The sequence below is a fragment of the Bison bison genome, unplaced genomic scaffold, assembly GCF_000754665.1.
Source record: "Bison bison bison isolate TAMUID 2011002044 unplaced genomic scaffold, Bison_UMD1.0 scf7180017864492, whole genome shotgun sequence".
Lineage (NCBI taxonomy): Eukaryota > Metazoa > Chordata > Mammalia > Artiodactyla > Bovidae > Bison > Bison bison.
The window spans coordinates 611,705-630,006 of NW_011495051.1; the positions used below are offsets into that span (position 1 = coordinate 611,705).

Consider the following 18,302-nt stretch of genomic DNA (forward strand, 5'->3'; position numbering starts at 1 on the left):
TCCTAGCTGGGGAAGAGCTTAAGGGACAGAGATTCACAGGTGGGAGATGCATTTCCAGCCCTGGAGGGGGTCCTCTGGGAGGGTGAGGGGCATAGGTTGGGGGAGGGAAGGCCTGGTGCACCTACCCTTGGTAGGTCATTACCTGAGTGTATAGTTGTTCCATGCTGGGAAATAGCAAAGAAGCCCCACGGACCAAAGAGTGAAGTGAAAAGGACATCTCATCATCCTTGGGTGCTAAGTTGCTTCAGTCACATCTGACTCTACGGGACCCCACGGACTGTAGCCCACCAGGCTCCTCTGTCCACGGGATTCTTCAGGCAAGAATACTAGAGTGGGTTGCCATTTCCTCCTCCACGGGATCTTCCTGACCGAGGAACTGAACCCACGTCTCTTATGTCTCCTGTGTTGGCAGGTGGGTTCTTTACCACTACCACCTGGGAAGCCCCAGAAAACACATCGTCCCTGACCCGGAATTGAGCCCGGCCTGCGGCAGTGCAAGTGCCGAATCCTGGCCACTAGACCCCTATCGTCCTTGGCCCTGCCTGAAAGTTGGCATCCCTGGGTCTGCCCAAGGCCTGGCTGACTCTGTACAGCGCTCAGGAACTTCCTCTTCACCAGTGACTTCCACGTGTCTTATGCCTTGACTTCTCTCTGACCTTTGGGCCCATGTGGCCACAAGTGAGTCTTCTGAAGTTCCCCTGGCCTCTCAAACTTGCCACATCCAGTCCAGTCTGGACTGACTCCCCAAACCTCTCTGATACTTTGGGTCTCCCCCATCACAGCAAATGGCCCTACTGTCCACCCAGCTGCCTGAACTAGAACGCTGAATGTTAGAGGTTCCTCACTCACCTCCTAACCCCAACCCACACATCCAGTGAGTCCCCTCAAGGCTTTCTCTTAGCTTGCTTCACTCTCATTTCATGACTGACCCCTCTGGGCTGTTCACTTTCTGTTCATGTCTTGATTGATACCTATGAGTCTGGTCCTTGCCCTCCCTGCCCCCTACCCAACATGAGCATCAGAAGTGAGCTCTGAGAGCAGAGGGCTGTGAGCTCAACCACACACCCACCTCTCTGAAAGGTGGGCTATATGGATGCAGAGTTCACACACACATGGTTGGGGGTTAACCACCCTCAGATTCCCCTAGACCAATCAAAACTCGCCAGTGCCAGGGGTCTTGGGATACCCAGAGAGCAGGACCACAACAGCTCTCCAGGACAGCCTGGACTTTCACAGCGACATCTCTTTCAGGAAGGGCAAGCCACTCACAGTGCTGTCCTCACACTGGGTTCTCCTGAGGGTTCCCCCATGAGCCCAGAGTCTGGGTGGTGATTGGGCTCGCCACCTTGCCACATCTGTCGAGAAAGATGCTATCTGGGCTGCAGCTGGGCAAGGAGTAGCTATCCCTGCAAATTCCAGTAAGCCTGAGTCCCCTGCCCTGTTTAGACTTTAGAAAACTCCCAAAGCGATGCCTCCCACCTGGGAGGATTCTCCCATGAAGTTTCCTGGGACAAGCAACAATTTCCCATGTGAGGTAGCAATAATTAAATCCATTGTACAGATGAGGGAGCTGAGGCTCAGGGAGGAAGGACTTTCTTGGGCTACCCAGGGATCAACGGTGGAGTTAATCCTGAGACAGAGATATCTGGATGTCAGGCTCTGCTGGGGAAATTCTGCCTTTGGCCCCCAGGGCTTCCTAAGGATGGTGACAGGCCATCCTAGCTTCCCTGCCAACACCTGGAGGAGTCTCTCTTTATAAATGCCCTGAGGGGGACATCCCTCTGCTGGTCTAGCCAGGTGACTAGCATTTCCTGGCTTGCTGATCCCTGAGAGATATCAGAGGCTATGGGCTCAAATCCCATCTCTGCCATCAGTGATTGTATGAACTGGGTGGGCCACAGCTCTCCTGGTTCTCAGGTCCCCAGGGAGGAAAAGGGCCACCACCGCATCAAGGGGTGGCAGGCCCAGGGAGGGCAAGATCAGCTGAGATGCTCATGCAAAGGTCCCATAGGATACAAGGCACCCTGAGGCCCATTTCCTTCCCTTGTGATAACTTCCTCTGTGAAAAAGATGCCAAAGAAACCACAAGCCCCTAACTTCCTTCAGAGTCTGTGGGAGGGACACTCATAGGAAACCCCTTCCAGAGGGTTTTCTCCTGACCGGGTAGGAAAGGGGCCAAAGAGGAGTCACACTGCCCATCTTGGTCCTCACCCCCACCCTCCCACAGTCCCACTGGGGGCCCTGAGTCAGTGTACCCGCTCGATGTTATCACGGCCACTTTCCACGCAGTGCAATCTAGGAATGCCTGCCTGTGTCACAGCCTCAGCCCTGATGTCATCTTTCCAGAAGGAAGACGCGTGGCTGCCCATGAACCTCATTGTCAAACCCCTGGACTTCTGTCCTCTGTGTGCCGACTTCAATGCCCACAGGCCACCCTGCTGGTGTGGACCTCTCCTGTGGCTCCTGCTCCTCCTTTCCTTCTCTCCCAGGACCACTGGCCAGTCTCTTGCCCAGCTATCATGCCTCTGGCCCCTAAACACTACTGCCCTGGCCTTCAGCCCTTCTTCTCAGATAACAGGGCCCTCAGATCCTACAGACCTGCTTTTCCATCCCCTGGGTCCTCACCTTGGGCACGTGGGCAGTAGCTCAAACCCTCCTTGCTTACACTCCACAGCACACTGTATAAGCCGCCTCCTCTTCACCATGTTATTGCTGTTGTTTGGTCACTAACTCGTGTCACCTCTTTGAAACCCCAGAGACTGTTCCCATGGGACTCCCTAGCCAAGAAAACTGGAGTGTGTTGCCATTTCCTCCTCCAAGGGATCTTCCCAACCCAGGGATCGAACCTGCGCCTCCTGCATTGGCAGGCGGATTCTTTACTTCTGAGCCACCAGGGAAGCCCCTTTTCACCATGCCTATTCCTAAACCTGTTTGTGCCCAAGACACTCTCCCCCTAAACTATCCTCTTCCTCCCTCCGGCAACCTGACTTGCCACCTGACTCTACCTGCCCTTTCAGCACGCACTGGGAGCGTCTCCCAGGAAAAGTCTCTGGTGCCCTGTGACCACTGAGCTGGAATAAGTGGTTCCTTGAGATTCCTTAGCTCTGAATTTCCTCCATCCCAGCCCGGATGGTACAATGGGAGGGTCCACTGCTTGCTCCCCTACAGGACTGAAAGGCGTCAGGGTTAGATGAAAGGACCAGTGGGAGGGTCTCAACTTCCTCCTCCTCAGCACAGGGCTTGGTGCAGACTGGAAGAGTTTGTTGACTAATTGTCTGAGCTGTGACAACTCATTTCGAGGAGGAAAGTGACCTTCCATCTCAGAGAGGCCACCCAGCCCTTTGCCTCCCTGGCCACAAGCTTAGCGACAGCCTGTGGCCCCTGCTTCCCACCACACAGCCTCCAGGGCGCTGCCTGACACAGACTCTCACTCGCTGTGGCACCTTCCCCTCTTCCCCCTTGAGCGTTCCCTGTTAGGGCCTGAGCAGAGGTTTCGTGGAAAAGGTAGAGGAAGGGCCAGGGTTTGAACATGCCACACTCTTATCCCGTTTGGCCACCTAGAAATGTTCCAGCAGGTGCAAACAAGTAAGGTTGGCCTCACGGTGTGCCCCAGATCCTGGCAGGGACCTCGCGGGAGGCAGGGGTCTGGATGGCCAAGGCCTGGCTTCCCTGTACAAGGACAGCAACTCTCCTACTATGCCATGAAACTTGCTAGGGCTGCAGGTTCGGGCCACAGTGTTCAGTGAGTTCTACCTGCTCCCCAGGGCTGTCCACTGGGGCTCAGCAGCATGTCCTTGCTTATGTCTGACACCATCAATCAAGGTTAAACCAGCATCTGGGGCCCTGAGACATCATTACCCAGTGTGGGGAGTTCCTCCCCTATCAGAGAGGCACCTGCAGAGGCATGGGGGCTCACACAGATGCACCTCACATAAAATACCCTCCCCTCCTGACACATCTGTAAGTATAGACAGCAACCACACAGGCACATGGACACTCAGATACGGAAGTGTGTGGACCCATACCCCTTCAATCATGAAACTTACAGCGTGGGGAAGTAAACACCAATTCATTCCGTCCTCTCCAAAGTCCATTGTGAAAATCAAACACTTGTTAGCCCCTCAAGAGCTTGTGACCTTTCCAGAAGCAGTTCCTGTTCCACAGGGAGGCTGCTGAGCCAGAGGTGGGCTGGCACTGGGGCCACGTAGGAAGTTGAGCCTGGAAGAACCTTGGTTAAGAAGCCGTTGTCCCCTGTACCTCCTGTGGATGCAGCCACGACCCTGCTGGTGCCTGCAAGAGGCTGTAGATAGGAGCACAGTGCCCACCTCAAAGGGGACATCATGCCCTGCAGAGGGAAGCAAGGTTCATACAACTCAGAAGAGTCACTCGGCAAGGTGGTGTTGGAGGCAGGCTTTGAACTCAGAACCCTGACCCATCCCAGCTGAGAGCCTCAACCCACCTATGCAGCTTGGGAGCTGAATATGACTGTGTACACCAGGACTGTTGCTTTCAGATCTGGAATCTTTCTGGTTGGACATGCATACGGTTGTTATTCCCTCAGCTCACAGGAGCTGTGAGGCAGAGGGCCCTGGATGGGCACAGCTTGCTGACCGCTCTAGATCCTTGGTAGGAGCTGAGGTGAGCTGTCACAGGACCATGTCATTGGTCTGGAATCTGCCTAGGCGGGCAGTGAGGCAGGCCTGTGAGAGTCTTTCTCACACTCCAATCTCCCACTGTGGCCAGAACTGTGAGCTCTAGGAGGAGAAGGGGAGACTGGGGTCAGAATGGGCCCCACTGTAGCTCAGCCAGCCCAAAGGCTTCTTGGGACACAGGCAGGATGGGGAGCCAAGGGTGGGGGCGGGGGTAGAAGCCCAATCCAGTGTCTTCCAGGCCCCGCCCTGGCCACTTCAGGCCAGGAAGTCCAAGCTGTACCCAGAGGCCCCTCAGAGGGAGGGGGAAGCCTTGGCAGGTCAGACTGCTGGGGAGGGCTGGAGAATGCTCAAGAAAGCAGGCAGGTGGGCTGCCAATTCTTGGAAGGGCTCATTAGTGAAAACCCCCAAGCCTGACCACCTGGGGGAAAGGCTCACCGTTCCATGGTAGCTGATAAGGGCCAGGAGATTCCACAGTTCAGGTAGTTCCCCCGCCTCCCTGGCGTTCTGTGGTCACCATTAATCATTTCCTCTAACTGTGTATATAAGAGCTCTTTTGCCAGTGAGCCCAGTGCTCAGAGAGAAAGGCTAAAGTCCTCAAGAGGATGTGGCTGCAGAACCTGCTTCTCCTGGGCACTGTGGTCTGCAGCTTCTCCGCACCTACTCGCCCACCCAACACTGCCACCCGGCCCTGGCAGCATGTGGATGCCATCAAGGAGGCCCTGAGCCTTCTGAACCACAGCAGTGACACTGATGCTGTGATGGTGAGTGAGGGAGGGAGCACAGGCCATGCCTGGGCCACCCTGCTGGCCTGGACTCGTCCTGCCTGTCAGCTCGATAACAGAATATTTTCCTTTCCTACAGAATGACACAGAAGTCGTCTCTGAAAAGTTTGACTCCCAGGTAAGATGCTTCTCTCTGACACACCTTTTCCCAAAGGCCTCTGCCCTGGGGACTGACTCCATTTTAGACGGACCCTTACAGGGTTGTCCGCTTTCTCTCTAGCCAGCTGGCTGCCAGAAGGAGGGTTGCTTAGAAGGCCTTGCCCCTGTGGCAGTCATGTGGACTCCTTTACTAGCTGAGCAGCCATGGACAGACCTAGTGTTCAAGGGTATCGAGGTCACCAGGGGACTGGCGGGGCTTATGTCATGAGACAGGGGCTGTGGGCTTGGGACACTCACTGTGCCCTGAGACCAAGCTCTGTGGACACCGTGCTGGCCACTGAAGGTCACAGAAGATTTTCAGGAACAACTATGTCTGCACAACAGCTTTGGGCAAGCCCCCCACCCCCTTCCCCCTGAAGGGTGGAAGGACCAGCGATCTCCTTCTGTGGGGGCTGGGACCCTCTTGAGATACCAGACCAAGGGAATGTGGCTGTGCCGGCTGGAGGTGGCCTGAGCTGAGTGGTGAGGGCGAGTCAGACTCGTCTGTAGTGGATGGGGGGACAATGCTGTGTGTATGACAGGGCCTAGCCTGAGCTTAGTCAGGAACAATCCTGTGCCCCTCCCAGGCCCTGCTCTTGGGAGAGTGGGATGAGAACAGGAAGCAGTGATGGGGAGGATGTCCTGGGCCCACCAGAGCACGCTCGGCCACTGCTCACCAAGGAATGGACATTTCCCACAGGAGCCAACGTGCCTGCAGACTCGCCTGAAGCTGTACAAGAAGGGCCTGCAGGGCAGCCTCACTAGTCTCTTGGGCTCCTTGACCATGATGGCCACCCACTACGAGAAACACTGCCCACCCACCCCGGTGAGTGCCCCCACTAGGTGCTCAAGCAGGAAGGTCTCCTTCGAGGAGGGTGGAGAAATAGTGGGGCGAGACTTTTGGCTGTGGGTATTTGGGACTCCAAATGGTTTGAATCAATAGATTTGTAATAATCAGCCCTTCCTGAGAGGGAACCACTCTAGGTGTTAAAGCCCTGGAGCTCGAGAGACTGTATCATGTCCTAGCGGGAGCTGGTACCTTGCTTGTCATTACTGTTAATGATGTCAGAGGTGAGGCAAACACAAGGAAACTCAAGACCTGCCTAAGGCCCAGAGGAAGTTCCACAGCCCAAGTGCCTCCTCCTAAAAGGACTTTCCCCCTGGTCCCTCCTGGGCTGCCTGGATTGCATCGGAGCAAGGAGGAAAGCTTACTTGGAATGGAAAAAGGCCCCAAACAATCCTTCCCTGTGGGAAAAGTGAGGTCTGCGGCCTTGAAACGTGCTCATTCTGGGCTCCTAGAGACAGCTGGGGCTCAGCTTTGTGCCCTGGCCTGGGACCAAAGACGCAGGGGCCCGGCTGCCCAGCAGACCAGTGTCCGTCTTGCACTTTTATCGGGCCCCTGGGCCAGCTGCCACCGACAGCTCTGTGCACCCTTTGGGTGACACACGGGTGGCAAGGTGTCACCTGACCCACGTCAGGAGGCGGGCCTCAGACAGGCCTTCTGACCTCCGAGTTCTAAGAGACAGCACAGAAACATGCTGATGCCTCCCCCACGTCACCCACTCATGCCTGGACTCAGGGTTTTTATTTCCGTTTCTTTCTTAAGGAAACTTCCTGTGGAACCCAGTTTATCAGCTTCAAAAATTTCAAAGAGGACCTGAAGGAGTTCCTTTTTATCATTCCCTTTGACTGCTGGGAACCAGCCCAGAAGTGAAGCAGGCCAAACCAGCCAGAAGTGGAAGCTTACCTCACAGATCGCTGCCCTCCTACCCACAAAGAGCCAAACAAAACTCAGGATCTTCACACTGGAGGGACCACAGGGAGGGCCAGAGCTGTAGGGGGCCGCTGGCTTGTTCAGGGCCATGTTGACCCTGATACAGGTGTGGCAGGGGAAACGGGAAATGTTTTACACTGGCAGGGATCAGCAATATTTATTTATATATTTATGTATTTTAATATTTATTTATTTATTTATTTAAACTCATACCCCATATTTATTCAAGATGTTTTTCTATATTAATAAATTATTCAAAGTCTGTTCTGATTTGTGCAGTTTTCCAGTTTGTTTTCAATCATGAGCAAATGTTCAAGGTGCTCTCCTCCCTGGCCCAGGGCAGGGAGGGGAGGAAGCTGGGAGTTGGGGGAGGGGGCTGGGGCCTGCAGATAAGGCACAATTGGACACTCAGCACTGTCAGAGCACAGGGGAGGCGGCAGCCTTCCTGGGTATGACATTCTGCACACGTGGACATGCTTCCCTGGGTGCTCACAGGTTCCCACCCCAGAGAGAGGCTTCCAGGTTCACTTGGAAGTCCAAGTAACCCAGACAGTGGGAATCTTGCTCCATAGAAGAGTTGTCATCCTTCTTGGGCAGGTGGGGGATTCCTGAGGCTTGGCTGGTCGCTGGCTGAATGGGCCCTTCAGAGAGAGGCCCAGACCCTGGCCATGCCCTGCCCCCCACACTCAGGGTTTCAACCACTCCCAAGGTGAACCAGCAAATAGACTAGCTGTTCAGGGAAAAAGAAACAAAACCACAGGGGTCAGAGCTCAGCATATTTACCAAATTTTCCTCCAAATGGGTGATCTTAATCTTTGAGTGTCAGAATGTAAGTGCATAATTTGTTAGTAAATGGCTCTCATGTGGCGTTTTTCTGAGTTGGTTTTTGTTTTTACATTAAGTTCTGCATGTATTCTGGCACCTTCCCCCCAAATCCATGCCCTTCAGACTGGAAAAACAGTATTTCTCCTTCCTGCCTATGCTTTGTCAATGGGGCTGGAGGTCTTGTTCCCGAACCTGTCCTCCAGTGTCCCTTCTGGGGTCTGTGAGGAAGTGAGTCTCTCCCTAAGTGTCAAGAGGGCAGCAGGGCCAGGCTTTACCTTGACGGGTGGGCCTGGGGAAGCTTATTTGGTGAGTTTTAGCTCCTGCCTGGTTCTTTTCTACACCCTACTTGCTTGCTCTGCTCAAGCCACCAACTGTAGACAGCACCAGTCCTGGTCAAAGACCAGGCAGAAAGGTCATGACTTTAGATGCAATTATAAATAAAAATTCTTACACCAAACCTGAATTTTAGCAAAGACAAGAATCCACAGAGTATGATGTAGTCATAGAAAATGAAAAACACATCTTGCCCAGAGATAACGTAGATCCTCGCTGCCTTCTACATAAACCAATGATAACTGATAAGAGATTTAGCATTTCCTCAGACTCTCATATAGAGGTACATCTCCTCACAGAAATGCTATCAAGCCCAGGGTTCGGATCAGCTTGGAACCACCTCAATCATACCATGTTCCTGTACGTGCTCCTGGCTTGTGTGTCATGGGTCTTGGAAAGCCATTCTGCCCCAATGAAGATAATCAGTGGGTCTACCCAGGACAATCACACGGCAGTCTGTGCTGAGATTGAGAAAGAACTCATGGCTGACAACGTTACATACAAGGTAAGTCTGGGTCTTCATCAAATATCACTTTACTCTCAGTGGCCCTCTGTGTTTCTAACCAACTTTTCCTGCTTCCAGGGCTCCTTCGAAAGGCCTCAGAACACCAGTGAGGTAAGGAGCAGTCAACCCACGGTCATTTCTGACCCCACTTGAAAGGGAAATCCCAGGGCAGAGACAAGAACAAAAGTTGTTGGGTCAAGAAATCTGGGGAGAAAGTTGGGAGTTTGAAGATGAAGTCTCTGGCTCAGGCAGCAGATGAACCAGAAGCCAGGTTTTGCCGGGCTCTTTGATCACTATCCCAGAGCAGCCCCATGCCTAGGGAAAGATCGGAAACCCACTGCAAACCTCAACTATCCCTGGTTACCCTGGCCTGAATTTGAGTCCAGGGTTCCATCTGGCCAGGGTAACAAGGGATGGATGAGGCTGAGGGTCAGCGGACCCTCAATTCAATGCCCTCAACCCTGTTTCAGGAACTCTGCTATGGGAAGTTTATAGAGGGCTTCATCTCCACCCTGAATAACATCTCTACGAAACACAAGAATGACTGTCACATAGAAAAAGTCTGTAAGAACATGAGGCAACTCACCGAAATCTGCCCAAAGCTGAAAGTAAGTTGTTCTTAGGGGAACCTGAGACATCATTTCTCTCACCACCACAGCCGGAGGCCCAGGGGAGCAAACAGTTTCTTAGGGCCCCTGTTTGCTACATGTGAGGCTTCAGATACTAATTTGTCATCCAAAAGAAGTCCACTGACTGACAGGGACCGAGGCTTAGGGGAGTGGGGATTCAGGGGCCATTCTAGACACTTTTGTTTACCCTCTGCCAAGCCTGTACACACAGGAATCGGTGTGGGACAGGTCAGGGCGTGGACTCAGCCTGGGAGAGGGAAGGGCACTCAGGGCCAGCCCCAGTCAGGTGGCTGGTCTTAACTGGCTCTGGTTTGCCCTGCTCTTGGTGCCCTTTCTTAGGCTAAGGGGCTCCACTGGGAGCCCATGGTGTGGGGATGGGTAGCCGCTTAGGGGGAGATGTTGTGGGGAAACGATTGAGGGTCCCTGCTTTTTGCCCACCTTACTGTTTGTCTCCTGTGTCCCCTCACCCTGCGTGTTCTTGTGTCCCTGTCTTGGGGAGCCAGGAGACCTCCCCACACTCTGCTGGGTCTCTCCCTAAAGCTATGGATGACCCTCAGTCCTGGGGCTCTACCATCACCAGATGGTGCCCAGTGAAGACAGATGGGGAGGGTTTGCCGAGTCACCTCCTAGGTAGATAGGCGGGTCTTACAGGGCCCTTGTGGCTGGGAGAACAGAGTTTGCTTTTACTTTTTTTTTTTCTGCTAAGAAGAGAACTTAATTATGTGTTTCTTATTTAGCTAACAGGACACAACTGTATTACTGAGAAAAGTAACTTCTCAAAGTTCAAAGAAGCTTTAAAGAGTGTTGTCATATCTATAGAAGGATGGAAATCTTGTAAAAGGATCAAAGGCATCCTCTGAGACCTCGTCCTCTCACGTCCTGATGCCCTGAGAGTTTCAGGAGATGGGGCTGGAGGAGCCTCAGGAACAATTTACAGCCGGGGTGGGGTAAGAGTTTGCTGGCCCTGGGTCAGCAGATGGGGCTGAGGGTGGTAACGGCAGGGGTGTGCTTGAGGAAATATTTCTGTAACTGATGCATCAGCAGTTGCTGCCTTAATAAAGCTGGGGTAAGGAAATGCTGGTAAGAGTTGTGATAGTGTTCAGTCTCTCTGGGGCCTTGATAGACTGAGAAGGGTAAGGGGCTGGGATTGATGGCCCCATGACCAAGGCTCCTGACCTGGAGGGCCAGGGGTCTCTCAGGAAGAGAGGCCCAGGAAGGCGAGTGGGAACCCCACCTCATCTGCCCTTTGATGTGCTTCTAGTGCCAGTGGACACGCGGTAGGAGCCCCATCGATGCTAGTGCAGTTGGTTACTGCTCCTCTTCTCCCTGTGTCCTTTAAAACTCAAATCAGATCTATTCCCAGACACCCCTCCCCAGGCTCACTCAGCACCCATCCACACCTGATCCAAAGGTCCAAGGCCCTCCCTACTTGGGTTTCTACTGCAGCTCTAAGTTCACTTGATCCTCATCCTCCCCCATCCCCCCACTGGAGGACTCAGTGTGGCAACAGAAGAGTCAACCCTAGTAAATGGCTCAGGAGCAAGGGGGATTTCAGGCTACTCGCAGAGGACTCAGCACAGTGGGGGACCTGGACCAGGCTAAGGGGCCCATGGGGGCCCAGAACATTTCCAAACCCTCAGCTTCATCTCAACCAGCAAACAACTGACTTCAAAGCCCCTCTTCTGGCTTACTGAGCTCCTCACAAACCCTCCAAGGACACTCTCCAAGCATCTCCTTGACCTAACAGGCCACTCCCCTACTATTAACACCCTTGCATCCCCAAAGCATGGGGCCTTGCCTGTGGGGGGTCCACCAGTCACTCAGGTCTTGAAATGCTGCCACATTGGGCTACCAGGCTCTGACCCCTACCCACTTTCAATTCTAACCCTAACCCTAAGTATTCGAACCATTTATTAGAGGTGACTGGGATTACCCCACAATCCAAACAGCTTCCTACAATCCAGACCTTCAGACCATGAACTCGTTCAACAAACCGGGAAAGATAAAGATCTACTATTCTGGAATATAAATAGGCATCAAGCTGTAACCAAAACTAAGCCCAGGTGGGACTTGTATATACGAGTCTGCAAATCTACCTTACTCTGCTGTAAAGCTTCAGACTGTGCCTACAGTCAGCACACAGACCCACTACCGCCCTCCCCACCCTCATCCCTTGGCCCATGATTTTCAGACGACTTGCAGCTCATCTCCACTGTGAGGACCACTTTAGGCTGGAGGTCAGCCTCAAGTGTGACTGAGGGAAGTGGCCAAATTATCTCAGAACATTGAGCATGGCTCTGTGATTCAGGTTCAGCCGCTACAGGACCAGGGGCCAAGGTTGGTTTTGGCCCAGAGAAAGCCCATGGTCCAGTCCCCAGAGTCTATGAGTTCCTGTCACTTGGGCAAAAACCACACAGGTGCTCAGAGTTTTCGAGACCATTTCTCTGTGACTGGCAGCAGGGTCTGTGGGATGCACGGCAGCACGGGGTTGCTGAGATATGCTGGCAGGAAGAACTGCTACTTCCATGCCTGGCCTCCTCTCAGCCTGAGACACCTGACAGTAGGAGGTCGGGGCTTGCATGAACACCCCTGGAATCTCAGGGCTGTGTTCAGGACAGTAGGGTACGCATGAGCCTGGCTTGCCACTAGCTTGCTGTGTGGCCTTGGACAGATGCCCCAGTCTCTCAGTCAAAGTCCACAAAGGCAGGGGTGACTCTGGCCCCGGAGGCTGGACTACAGCCTAGGTTCAGAGTATTCATCAAGCTAGAGAACCTCAGAGCACCTGGCTCAGTTCAGTTCAGTTCAGTCACTCAGTCGTGCCCGACTCTTTGCGACCCCATGAATCACAGCACGCCAGGCCTCCCTGTCCATCACCAACTCCCGGAGATTACCCAAACTCATGTGCATCGAGTCAGTGATGCCATCCAGCCATCTCATCCTCTGTCATCCCCTTCTCCTCCTGTCCGCAATCCCTCCCGGCATCAGGGTCTTTTCCAATGAGTCAACTCTTCGCATGAGGTGGCCAAAGTATTGGAGTTTCAGCTTCAGCATCAGTCCTTCCAATGAACACCCAGGACTGATCTCCTTTAGGGTGGACTGGTTGGATCTCCTTGCAGGCCAAAGGACTCTGAAGAGTCTTCTCGAACACCACAGTTCAAAAGCATCAATTCTTCAGCACTCGGCTTTCTTCACAGTCCAACTCTCACATCCATACATGACCACTGGAAAAACCATAGCCTTGGCTAGACGGACCTTTGTTGGCAAAGTAATGTCTCTGCTTTTGAATATGCTATCTAGGTTGGTCATAACTTTCCTTCCAAGGAGTAAGCGTCTTTTAATTTCATGGCTGCAATCACCATCTGCAGTGATTTTGGAGCCCCCCCCCAAAAGTCTGACACTGTTTCCCCATCTATTTCCCATGAAGTGATGGGACCAGATGCCATGATCTTCGTTTTCCGAATGTTGAGCTTTAAGCCAACCTTTTCACTCTCTTCTTTCACTTTCATCAAGAGGCTTTTCAGTTCCTCTTCACTTTCTGCCATAAGGGTGGTGTCATCTGCATATCTGAGGTTATTACTGTTTCTCCCGGCAATCTTGATTCCAGCTTGTGCTTCTTCCAGCCCAGCATTTCCCATGATGTACTCTCAGAGCACCTGGCTCAACTCTAGGTAAACAGGTTGACAGAGAGGCTCTGGTGCCTCTCCTGCGAGAGAGGAAAGTCAGGAATGAACACAGTAGGGAGGCAGCCATACTACCCGGACTAACTATCTTCATCCCCCTGAAAGCCTTAAGCCCTGGCCAAGGCCACCAAACCCATGAAGAGACCCTGCAGTGAAGGCCATTTGTATTTTCCATGCGCCCCAGTTTTCCCTCCAATTAATCTCAGTTCTGGATAGTGGTCCTGGGGAGCCTTCTGGGGCTGGAACTAGGTAGGAGGGCCATGTGGGCACCGCTCTGGAGACCTAGGCAGGTCTGAGCCCACAGCTCTCTGGGAGCCTACTGGCCCTTCACCCTCAGGACCTAAGGACAGGCTGGCACATCATAAAGCCGGAGCTCTAGGCCAGACACCTAGGCACAAGAAGCATGGCTCTGACTGTCCTGGGTACTCTCTTTCCCTAAGAAGCTGGGAAACCAGTTCAAATTGTATTCTTTTATGGGAGATAACCATGGGCAGGCCTATGGCAGGCCCACTTTAACCCCAAGGAAACACTCTTGGCTTTGCCAGGCCCACCTCTAGACCAGAAGGAGGAACAGGACTACATGGTCTGAGGAGATGGGCTCACGACTTCCCAGTACACAAACAGTCCCTTCCCTTCACAGGGATCTCCCCAGGGACCACCCAAACATGCTATAGCCTTCTGCTTCCTGGGGGCCCCATTCCGCCTCAGAAATCAGTGGTACTGAAGATGGAACCAGGAATCGAAGCCTTTCACTAAAGCAGCAGGGCAGCCCTCTCTCAGGCTAGGCCCTGAGAACTGGAACAGCCGCACTGGCAGCCACATGGCCGCTTCTGTCAGGGCCATGGTGTGTTCACATCCTTTGACTCTGCATTCACATTCAGGGAGACCACTTGAGAGACAGAGGAGAGAAGCTCCACAGAAACAATCTGCCTGTCCATGAAATGAAACAAAGGACATGAAGCTAACATGACAACGTGTCAAAGCATTTGTGAAAGGCCCAGAATGCTATCATTGTCAGGATGACCCTGCTGTGGGCCAAGAGCTGGAAGGGAACTAAGATTATGATTTAGATGGTGGGATGGCAGGTTGAGTTTTCTCCTTGGTTTTCTACCCTGTCATGGTTTTGAGTGTGGCCTTGGAGGAGAAAGGCTGAAGGCCAAGGTCAGTGGGCATCATATGGTGCCTTTGCTTATAGAAAATCTGCATCCTCGGTGTCCCCAGATAAATGGGGTGCTCAGTGGTGGCTTGCATTGTATTGACTGATTCCCCAAATTGGTTGTTCAGCCAAGATGCCGGTGATTAGCTTACAATGCAGACTGTATCATTCACAGCCCATGCTTGTGCATGCTCAGTCATCTCCAACTCTTTGCAGCTCCATGGACTGTAGCCCGCCTGGCTCCTCTGTCCATGGAGTCAGGCAAGCATATTGGAGTGTGGTGCCACTCCCTTCTCCAGGGGATCTTCCCGACCCAGGGACTGAACCCATGTCTGAAGGTCCAGAGCACCAGTACTTTCTGAGATAGCATGGATAGCAAAAGAGGCCTGTCTGCTCCTCCTTGGCAGGCAGGGCAGCTCTCAGTTTGGGCCTGGAGGTTGCAAGGTGCTGTTCGGGCATCCTTGATTACCTTTACAACTGCCCTGTGCATGGATTCTCACTTTGGGGCTTATACAGCTGGCCTGCCAGCCAGCCCCAAGTGAGCAGGACTGGCCCTGGAAATCAGGACCTGAGTCCTTACACCTCTGGCTTCCTGCATACGTGTGTGCTTGGGAATTCAAATCCATATGACTGGAAGTGGAAGGCAGGGGCTGCATGGACCAGGTACATACTGTGCCTACCTGGGCTTCTGAGCAAAGCTGCTTTTTGTGTTGAATGCACAAGGCTGGTTGTTGTAGCTCCAGAAGCAGCCTCTCAGGACCCTCCCATCTGGTTACATGGGCTTCACAAATAAGGAATCTGGCATGTAAGTTGTCTTGGGCCTCCATTTTCTTATCTATGAAGTGGGGTTGTGGCAGGGACAGAGAGGCCCCAGCCTGACACAAAGAGGCCCAGCTAGATGCAGGGCCCTGACACCTAAGGTCTAGGTCAGAACACTGCTGAGAGCAGCCTGATACTGGCCCTATTCCTCTAAGGAAAGGTGAGGCTGGAATGCTCATGGCATCCAAGTCTGCAGAGCAAGTCCAAGCAGAGCCAACACCCAAGACGGGAGCTGGGGATGAGGAAGGGCCATCTTACCCACTGTTGGTGCTGGCAGCTGTCTGCCCCAAGACCCAAAAAGACCTGGGACTTCCTCATGACCACACAGGAGGTGAGCCAGACAGAGAATCCTAGACCTGGTTCCACAGAAGCCTTCTTTCTAGGCTCTCAAAAGGGCTCCTGAGCACAGACTTCACCTTCGGAAAAGACTGACCAATTTCACTCCTATTAGGAGACCCCTGAGTTATGGCTGCCAATAAGGATGCAGCTTCACAAGTTATTTTTCATTGTGGTTTGAGATAACAGTTAAACAGTTTCATGATGCCGCCACTGATGTTATCTCTGGCCCAGACCTGTTCTTTCAACCTAGAAATGATTAATCAAAAATTTTTCTCCCTTTTCTCTTTCTTGACTTCAAAGGAAGATGAGCATAAACTCCCTAGGTTCTGCCCTCAAACATGGCTCCTGAGCCCTCACCTAATGTGAAGGTTGGCATTTCCTTCAAGATCCTAGGGTTCTTCTAGAGGCTGAAAACAAGCCTTTTAAAATTATTTAACTTAAAAAAATCACTTATTGAACAATAAAGTACACAAATCTTAAGTGTACAGTTCAGTGAATTTTTATATATGTTTATTCTGATAAAACCAGCACTCGGAGCAAGACGGAGAACATTTTCCAGCCCCCAGAGGCTTCCTGTGCTCTCTCCCTCCTAGTCAGTATCCACTCGCCTAAGTGTAGCCACCTTTTAAGCTCTATCACCATACAGTCATTTTGCCTATTCTTGAACTTAGATGAAGTGGAATCATAGGCTGCACTCTCTTTTATATTTGACTTCTTTTGTTAAATATTCCATCTCTCTGGTTGTTGCATGTAATTGTAGTCTGTTCCTTTCTGTTTCTGTGTAGTATTCCACTGTATCCCAAATACATTTTCTTATTTTTCTGCTGATGAATATTTTGGCCATTGGTGCTTTCTGGTCAATATTAATAAAGCAACTACAAACACTCTTGTCCTCGTATTTTGGTGAGTGTATGTATGCATTTCTGTTGGAAATGTTGAGTATGGTGTGGGATTACTGGGTCATAGGATTTGCATATTTTAGCTTAGCTGGTACTGTCACACTTTTTTCCAAGGAAGTCTTTTATAAACAACATTGTTGCTGGTCTTCCTGCCTTTTATAGGTACTGCTTGTCCATCAGACACTGGATCTCTCCTTTCCCTTCACATGATCCGAAGCTATTTCCTGAACATTCTCCTCATTATTTGAATTCTTCTCTACATTGTTCAGTCTTGCCCAACCATCAACATTCTGACAAGCCAACTGTTGGGAAACAAAACCCAAATCCGACTAAGTCTGGTCCAAGGGCCAAGGGGACTGTTCTTGGGAGGCTCAGCTTGGGCAGGCTGCACTGAAGCACGTGCACTGAGATGAGCAGAAATTAGCCAGCTTATTGCTCACCAGCTCCACATGCTGTCCTGGCTGTGGGTAGGCTGCCTTGACTTCCAGTGTCTTCCGTGTCTCACCGGGGGAGTCAGCTCAACAAGGGCCCAAATGGTGACGTGCCACTGTCCTAGAGGAGAGACCAGGTCAAACCAGTCTGGGGCCCTCCTGGGGTCTCAGCTCCCTGGTCGGTCTCCTGCCATGTCCTGGTGCTTTCACCTTCCTGCCCCCTGTCAAATCTTTCCACTTCTCTCTATCACACAGCCTCACCCTGGTCCACCCACCCTGCACCGCCACAGATGACTACCATGACTGTCCCATGGACACTCATCTCCAGATGGATCCCTCCTGCTGCGCTTCCAGGCAGTCAGATGGATTCATGTACCTATTGATTCACTCAACAAATATTTAATGAATCCTACAAAGTATCAAGAATTATGCCAGGCTCTGCACAGAACCCAACACTTGAGGTGCTTACCTTTAAGTGCATTAGTCTGGCTATGAGAAACAAAACCCAGTCCAACTAAGTCTGGTCCAAGGTTGGCCAGGGGCTCCCTGCTGGCTCAGTGTGAGCACCTTTGGTCTGTTCTAAGACCTGCCACTCTAGGCACACAGTCCTGGAGACCCTTCCAGCCTCACTGCTTATAGCCTTTTGTCTCCCTCCAGTAGGCCTTGGTCCCAGGAACAGGAATCAGCTGCAGTTCTCTTACCATCCCCAGACCCCTGTGCCTGGAATGCATCCTAGTCAAACAGCTAATGTTTTTCTCCCAGTGGGATAGAAGTGTCTAGTGGGAGATGGACGTGTCCTTTACTGGGGCATCCTCCTCCTCAACATTTACTCTGGGGCTTGCCTGGCTACCTTCTAGGCCTTGCATGCATGTGTGTTCAGTTGCTTCAGTCGTGTCTGACTCTTTGCAACCCTATGGACTGTAGCCCCCAGGCTTCTGTGTCCATGGGAGTCTCCAGGCAAGAATACTGGAGTGGGTTGCCATGCCCTTCTTCAGGGGATCCTCCTGGTCCAGGGATCAAATCCACGTCTCCTGATTCTTCTGCAATGCAGGCAGATTCTTTACCCATTGAACCACCAGGGAAGTCTTAGGGGAGCACTATCATCTGTTGGAGGACTATGAGGTCTCTGCTCTGAACTATAACTCTATCCCCTAAGTCTGGGGAGGATCCCTCGCTGTGTAGGTACCAGCAGTGACTGTGTTCCAGGGTCTGAGAAAAGTGAGCCACTTCTTACCTCTGATTAATAGAAATACAGGTTTTAATGGACATCAGGATGGAAAGGCAGCATGAATTTCCTGAAGCTTAGAAAAGGCTCTGTGGGACAAATATCAGCACCAGGC

At 52.1% G+C, this 18,302-nt stretch overlaps 2 protein-coding genes across 2 annotated transcripts; both read left to right on the top strand.

Moving 5' to 3' along the window:
* The first annotated feature begins 4,965 nt into the window (after positions 1-4,965).
* Positions 4,966-7,616, top strand: CSF2 (colony stimulating factor 2 (granulocyte-macrophage)). The gene is made up of 4 exons (XM_010863580.1): positions 4,966-5,413; positions 5,514-5,552; positions 6,273-6,398; positions 7,179-7,616. The coding sequence occupies exons 1-4, from the start codon at positions 5,255-5,257 to the stop codon at positions 7,284-7,286; spliced, it is 432 nt and encodes a 143-aa protein (XP_010861882.1). The 5' UTR covers positions 4,966-5,254; the 3' UTR covers positions 7,287-7,616.
* Positions 7,617-8,769: 1,153 nt separating this feature from the next.
* Positions 8,770-10,719, top strand: LOC105005555. Its single transcript, XM_010863582.1, has 4 exons — positions 8,770-9,009; positions 9,088-9,120; positions 9,480-9,617; positions 10,376-10,719. The coding sequence occupies exons 1-4, from the start codon at positions 8,806-8,808 to the stop codon at positions 10,496-10,498; spliced, it is 498 nt and encodes a 165-aa protein (XP_010861884.1). The 5' UTR covers positions 8,770-8,805; the 3' UTR covers positions 10,499-10,719.
* The last annotated feature ends 7,583 nt before the right edge of the window (positions 10,720-18,302 follow it).